This window comes from Vombatus ursinus, unplaced genomic scaffold (genome assembly GCF_900497805.2).
Source record: "Vombatus ursinus unplaced genomic scaffold, bare-nosed wombat genome assembly UNPS02014820.1, whole genome shotgun sequence".
Classification (NCBI taxonomy): domain Eukaryota; kingdom Metazoa; phylum Chordata; class Mammalia; order Diprotodontia; family Vombatidae; genus Vombatus; species Vombatus ursinus.
This window is the reverse complement of record NW_020954598.1, coordinates 22,262,301-22,269,866: the sequence shown is the minus strand read 5'-3', so window position 1 is coordinate 22,269,866 and position 7,566 is coordinate 22,262,301. Positions and strand designations below refer to the sequence as shown.

Here is a 7,566-nt window from a genome sequence, read left to right as displayed (position 1 = left end):
GGGCAGGTCACTTAACCCTGTTCACCTCAATTTTCTCATCTGTAGAATGAGCTGGAGAAGGAAATGCCAAACTACTCCAGTATCTCTGCCAAAAACAAAACAAAACAAAACCCAAATAGGGTCACAAAGAGTTGGACATGACTGAAAATGACTGAACAAAAAAAGTTTGTAGAGAGCATTCAAACCCAAAATAATTTAATGACTGTAAGTTGCCTGTCCCCCTGCCCTGCCCAACACTGCAGTCACCACTACCACAGTAGTATATAGTGGCCTCCAAGCCAAAGATCAGGGTTCAAGTCCTGCTTCTGACCTGTACAGGCCATGTGACCTGCAGCTCTCTGAAGTTCTAAGTTGTAGAGAGGGTGCTGACCCACATTGCTAGGGGGAATTTCCTCAGTCCCAAGTGCCCCAGTGAAATCACAGGTCTAGTCTACACCTCCTAAGAGTGAGACCAGCAGCAGCTAGTCTATGTACCATAGTGCATAGACTGCTGGGCCTAGAGTCGGAAAGACTCATCTTCCTGAGTTCAAATGTGCCCTCAGACATTTCCTAACTGTGTGAGTGCAGTTAGGTCACTTTCTCTCTGAGTATGCCTTAGTTTTCTCTATTGCAAAACAGGGATAACAATAGCACCTACCTCCAAAGGTTGTGGTTTGGATTAAATGAGGTAATATTTGTAAAGTGTCTACCAAATAATAGGTGCCTAATAAATGCTTGCTTCTTTCCACTCTGATAGGATTTCATTAAATACAATATAAGTTTTTAAAAGACAACATCTCCAAGCTATGAGAAAACATAACGCTTTTACAATACAAAGACCTAACTGAAGAAATCAAAACCACGTGGGACCAGGATGAGGAACAGAATCATTCCCATCATTCTGTTTGATGTTAGAATTCCCCTGAAGCTGCTTTCAATGAGCCTTCAGTACATGACCTTTCATTCCAATACTCATTGTTTTTCGTGAATCTGGTGGACCATATTGTCCATGGGGTTTTCTTGGGCAAAGATATTGGAGTGGTTTGGCATTTCCTTCTCCAGCTCATTTTACAGATGAGGAAACTGAGGCAAACAGGGTGAAGTGACTTGTCCAGGGTCACACTGCTAATAAAGTGTCTGAAGCCAAGTTTGAACTCAGGCTGAGTCTTCCTGACTCCAGGACCAATGCTCTGTGCACTATGGCGCCACCTAGCTGCCCCCAGTACCCTTACTGGTTTGCAAAAAGCAGTTCCCCTGTCCGACAGTCGTAAAAGAACATTAACTATAAAACAGTAGGATAGTGACTTAACCCAGGATCCTCAGTGAAAAAAGGATGAGAAGAATTGGATTCATAATAATAAATCGTGAGTGGGCTCCTCTACGTAGCTGGGCAATTGTGATGGGACTGGTGGTTACTAAGAAGGGGTCGAGGCTGGGGGAGGAGCTTAACCAGACTCGAGGACACCTGTTGCAAGGCTGGAAGGTTCTCAGGCTGTATGCCTAAAGAGCAAAGAGTTGTTATCTAATAATTGTTAGCTTTGGGAGCTGGGCGTCATCACTAAGCCCTGTTGAAGGTAGGTAGGTGGCACAGTGGATAGAACAATGAGTAGGGAGTTCGGAAGGCCTGAGTTCAAATTCATTCTTAAGATACTAGCTGTGTGACACTGGGCAAGTCATTTAACCTGTACCTGCCTCAGTTTCCCCAAATGTAAAATGGGGATAATAATAGCACTTGCTTCCCAGGGCTGTTGTAAGGATCAAATGAAATAGTATTTGTAAAGCACTTAGCACACTGCCTGGCACATAATATAAATGAGTGTTTTCTTCCCATACCAATGCCGTCGCCCTCCAGGGAGGCTTGGTAACCTGCTTTTCTTGGGTTTCAGTTTCTCTTTCTGTTTCCAGGGGATGCACGAACACCTCCAGAGGCTAGCCAAAGACACTTCTGGACCATCCAAACAAAGAGGCTGCCATTTCAGATATACATAGAGGCAGTAAATTCATAATGCAGATACACTGATGTGTCAGCACTCTCCCGCACGGACAGCAGCGTGCAGAGGCTCACCGAGCCGGGTTGGGAGCTAATTAGAGGGAGGACGCAGTGGGAGCCCAGGCCAATCAAGCTCTCGCACGATCAGCCTGGGTCAGGGTAGGGCTGGAGCACAGACCACGTGGTCTTTACACATCAGCGGGCAGAGCCAGGTGAGAGGCCCCGCCTCCTTGAGGAGATAGTAAGGGAGAGGATTGGCTGGGAGAAGAGAGGAGGGTGGGGACTCCAGTTCCCCAAGCCGGGCCAGCTGGAGAGAGGAGGAGAGAGGAGGAGAGCGGAGGCTTTGGGGGTGGAACCACTCACTGAGGCTGCTGCCCTTCCCGGAAGAAAGGAAGAACACATGGGCAATGGCATAGGATGATGTTTGGAGCCAGTACCTACAGCTCTAGGGACCCCAGAACCGCAGCATCCCGTACCCAGAGCAGCCTGTCCAGGTAAGGGTGGCCTGGGGTCTCGGAGTGTGGGAATGGCTTTTAGGGAGACCCCTGGCTCATCTGAGCCTTCCCTTCCCTGGTGGCCAAAGCATTCTGGGGCCAGTGTCCAGGGCCTCAGGCCCTGGCTGCTCCCTAGGCTCCCAAAGGACCCACTAGCCCCCTGGGTCTCATGCTCTGGGCTCTGATTGTTAGACTCCAGCATCTGACTTCGGATCAGACAGAGACCCATCGGACACATCCCTAGACTGTCCAAACGGGGGGAGACCTTCCAGGAGGAGTTATTAACTTTTGTGTCTCCTGGACCCCTTGGCCTCAGGACCCCTTCTCAGAAAAATGTTTTTAAGTACATAAAATAAAATGCCCAGAATTGCAAAGAAAACGAAGAAATAAAGATGTAATTTTTTTTCCTATCCAAGTTCATGGATCCTCTGAAATCTAGCTATGGTTCCTTCTATGAAACCTAGGTTAAGAAACCTTAGTCTGCCTTAAAGCCTGTGGAGCTTAAAGGGACCCCAGAGGCCTCATTTTACAGATGAGAATAGTGAAATCCAGGGAGGTAAAGAGACTTGTCCAAGGTCATACAGGTAGTAAGCTCAGAGGGAGAATTTGAACCCAGGTCCTCGACTCCAGAGTCAGTTCTTTTTTTTTTAAACATTTTTAAATTTTATTTTATTTTAGGCAATTGGGGTTAAGTGACTCAGAGTCAGTTCTGTCAGCTCTTACCAGAATAACTTTGCCCTGTGTAGCTCTCTTAAGTTTTAGAAAATACTTTATTTGTAATTAGCAGAGTAGAGAAGATAATCGTAGAGAGGATAAATCAGCTCCATTTTACAGATAAGGAAAAAGATGCAGCAACTTTCAGTGACTTGCCCAGATTGACAGAAAGTGTCAGAGCCAAGACTGGACTATAGATTCCATTTTTTGACTTTACCAAGATGCATCCAGGTTAACATGACAGGGGGGAGATACAAAGCTGGACCCTGGGAAATTGAACCAGGATTCTTTCTACAGCACCCTGATGCCTTCCTAGGAAAGCTCATCAGCTGATTATTATCAGATTCCCCCTCTTCTCTGCCCTACCCAACCAGTTCTAGTGAGGGGAAGGCTCAGTCCAGCTTGGGGAGGCAGGTATATTGGAAAGCTAAATAATAATGAAAGACTTGAAGTGTTCTGAGAAGAATAAGCTAAACACTTAAGAGCACAACAGATGCAAAGGCCTGGATATCAGTGAGAAGGGCTGGCTATAGTGTTCAAAGGAAGGGATCCCCATGGTGGGGAAGGCTTTCTAAGAGAGGAGGGCTAAACTGGGCCTTGAAAAGTTGGCAGGGTTTGGAGAGGAAGGGAGACTGTCTTGGTTTCCTTGCCTGCGAAATGGGAGGGTGACAGCCCCCAGCCCCAACTACACGCTCCATTCATCCAGCACGCATTTATGGAGCATCTGTTGCCAGAAAGACATGGTGCACTATTGGCCATGGAAGGACGATTCCTCTGGCTGTGTGGGAAGGGTATTGGGTGCTAGGAGTCTGGATCATAGATACCTGAAGCAATCCAGGTGACAGGTGATGACATCTGGTGGTCAGGAGTAAGAGTGGAGATGGGGTCGGGGATGGTTGGAGGAGGGGATGTTCCAGAGGTGGTTAGAGGTGAAAGATTCTATCTGAAGGTCTTGGGGTGGGGGTGTGGGGGTGTCTGTCTCTCTCTTCCCCAGCCCCAGGTCAACAGAGAATCACGGGTTAGAGCTGCAGCTGCAGATGCTGTTCCCCTAAGACATGTGGCTTTGGCGCATAAAGCCGTGGGGCCTCGCACCTGGAGGGCTGAAATGGAAGGGAGGACTCCGCTACCCTCCTGTTTTGCTGCCTCTGAGGCCGGTCAGTGGCTGCAGGGCCCCGTTGGTGACAGCGACAGCCTTGGTCAAGCACTGGGCACAGCTCTTTGAGGAAAGGGGAGTGCCCGAAGCCCGGGAATCCAGCGAGTACATCGTAGCTCATGTGCTTGGAGCCAAAACAGTTAAGTTTGCTTCTAAACAGAAGGCAGTGATCCAGATAATCCCCTGACCCCCCAGGGACAGGGCGGGAGGGAGAAAGGTAAATATGGGGAGCTGTCTCCTGAGCAGAATTTGTCTCTCTACTCAACAGGTATGGACTCCTGCCAGGAGAATATAACCTCCTTGAAAGTAGAGACCACTGTGTTTCTCTCAGTCAGTCAACAGGCATCTATTAGATGCCTTCACTGTTCTAAACACTGGGGGCAGCTCCTTAAGGGCAGAGATTTCTCATTTTTGTCTTTGAATCCCCAGCACCCAGTATAATGCCAGCTTAACACCTAGTAAGTACCTAATGAATACTTGTTGACTAGACCTTTCATACTGACAAGCAGCATCACCTTCGGTAAATCTTTTCTCTCTCCCAGTGCCTCAGTTTCCCCAGCTGTAAAATGAAAACACAAGGGTTGGCCTGGATGATTTTTGAGTTCTCTTCTAGCTCCAAGTATCTATGTCTCCACCGTGTGGCTGGCATCCTGCTAATTTACTACATGAGATGTAGTAAGACTGTGTGACATGTCCTTGTCCACAAAGAGCTTACAGATTAGTTTGGAGTTTAGGGGAAAATCATCTCACAGTTAATCCAGGGCCTGACCTAAGGCTGAACTTATTTTGTACAAAATGTCTGCACAAGGCTCACTCTGCCAAGGGCTTACTCATTAGGAAAAACTACTGATGTTAACTGGGAGGGTTACAGAATGTTAGAGCAAGGGGGGGGGCCTTCGGGATCATAGGATCATAGATTTAAAGCCAAAGGAATCTTAGGGGATGATTGATATGTCTGATGGGAACTCAGGGTAGATGGTGAGTCTGCTTTATGACCCGAATACTTCTGGTGTCTTCTTGCTAAGTTTTGTAGATGAGGATTAAATTAAGTTTTGTAGATGGGGAAAGGCAGCTAGGGGGTGCAGTGTATAGAGTACCTGGCCTAAAGTCAGGAAGACGCATGTTCCTGAGTACAAATCCAGCCTCAGATACTTACTAACTGTGTGACCTTGGGCAAGTCACTTAACCCTGTTTACCTCATCTATCAAATGAGCCAGAGAAGAAAATGACAAGTCACTCCAGTATCTTTGCCAAGAAAACCCCAAAAATGGGTCACAAAGAGTTAGACATGACTAAAACACAACTGAACAGCAACAGGACAGGGAAACTGAGGCATTGAGAGGTTAAGTGACTTGCCTAGGGTCACACAACTAGTGTCTGAGGCAAGATTTAAAGTCAGATCATCCTGACTCTAAGTCCAGCCCCCTATCCACTATGCTATACTGCCTTTTAATCCCCACCCCACCCTCCCTCTCCAGTTTTGCAAAGGAATAAACTGAGGCCCAGAGAGGAAAGAGAATTGTTTGTTCTCCCAAAGGTAGCAAGTAGCAGAGCTGAGTTTAGAACCCAAGGTCCCCTAATTCCAAATCTAGCGTTCTTCCTAATGCTACTCATTATGGAAGTATGTGAATTCTCATCTAGGGGTAGCCCGATGGCCCCTCCAGCCCAGAATTCTGGCTCTCCTAGGGCTGGTTCAATTCTTGACATTTTTTGAATCATGGGCCCCTTGGGTAATTGAGTCAGAATCATGTTTTCAAATGTTTAAAATAAAATACATAAAATTACAAAGGAAACCAATTATATTGAAATGTAATTATCAAAGTTTTTTTTTCTTTATGAGGCAATTGGGGTTAAGTGACTTGCCCAGGGTCACACAGCTAGTAAGTGTTAAGTGTCTGAGGCTGGATTTGAACTCAGGTACTCCTGACTCCAGGGCCGGTGCTCTATCCACTGCACCACCTAGCTGCTCCCAAAGTTTTTCTTTTTTTAAGGACAAGTTAACATAACCCAGGTCAAGAACTCTTGGTTGGAGGAAGCTATAATCAATTTCTTCAAGGGTTTAGGAATAAGTCCCAAACTCCCTCATCTCTCTATGGATAGCCTGCTGTCAATTGGCCAGGAATTTAATTCAACAAACATTTTCTACTTTTCCTGAACTTATTTATAGTTTCAGCCTTTATTACTTAGTGTTATAGGCCCTCCGGGCTGCTAGAGACTTGAATGGTCAATGGTCATCTAGTCTAAGCCTCATCCAAAGCAAGAATTCCATCTGCAACATCACCCATCCTCTGTCTAGTAGCAAAGTCTTTCCTATCCTCCACTAACATCTGTTTGCCTGTGAGTACTACCCACTGCCTCTGAGTCTGTTCTGTAGGGTTACGTGGAATAAATCTGTTCCTATATATCCAGTTAAATTCAAGCACCATTTATTAGGTTAGGAAGCTGATGGATGGCACAGTAGACAGAGCACTAGGCTTGGGTCAGGATGTTGTGGTTGAGTCATTTCAGTCATATCTGACCCTTCTTGACCCCATTTGGAGTTTTCTTGGCAAAGATACTAGAGTGGTTTGCCATTTCCTTCTCCAGCTCATTTTTTTTTTCCAGGAAGGTGCCTTTATTTTAAAAATCTGTGTCTTTAAAATGAAAGAAAAAAAAAACCTAATACACCAATGGATCTTCCCTTTCCTCTCTATACATTCTCTCTTATTTCCAGGAATGCATCTATCATCATTTTGTATTCAAGATTTGCATATCCTTCCTTTCCTTATTTTTATCCTGAACATTAATTCTGTATCTCCAACTGCTTTCTTGACATCTCTACCTGGATATTCCACAAGTATCACAAATGTAACTGGTCAAAATAGAAATGCATTTTTTTTTTGTGAGGCAATCGAGATTAAGTGACTTGCCCAGGGTCACACAGCTAGTAAGTGTCAAGTGTCTGAGGTCATATTTGAACTCAGGTCCTCCTGATTCCAATGCCAAAGCTCTATCCACTGTGCCACCTAGCTGCCCCAAAATACATATTTTTTTAATTTATTTTTTAATTTATTTTTAGTTTTCGACATTTGCTTTTATAAGATTTTGAGTTCTGAATATCCCCCCTCCCTCCACTCCCTCCTCCCCAAGATGGCATACAATCTGATAAAGGTTATACATGTATGATCACATTAACCATATTTCCACATTAGTCATGTTGTGAAAGAAGAATCAGAGCAAAAGGGGAAAACCATGAG

The 7,566-nt window shown here is 45.5% G+C and overlaps 1 protein-coding gene across 1 annotated transcript in view; it reads left to right on the top strand.

Moving 5' to 3' along the window:
- Positions 1 to 2,282: 2,282 nt before the first annotated feature.
- Positions 2,283 to 7,566, top strand: part of HEMK1 (HemK methyltransferase family member 1) — a 38,631-nt gene continuing 33,347 nt past the window's right edge. The window contains exons 1-2 of the mRNA XM_027837284.1: positions 2,283 to 2,463; positions 4,172 to 4,469. Of these exons, the coding sequence (XP_027693085.1) occupies positions 4,233 to 4,469 (237 nt within the window). The 5' untranslated portion in view covers positions 2,283 to 2,463; positions 4,172 to 4,232. The remainder of the gene's footprint in view (positions 2,464 to 4,171; positions 4,470 to 7,566) is intronic.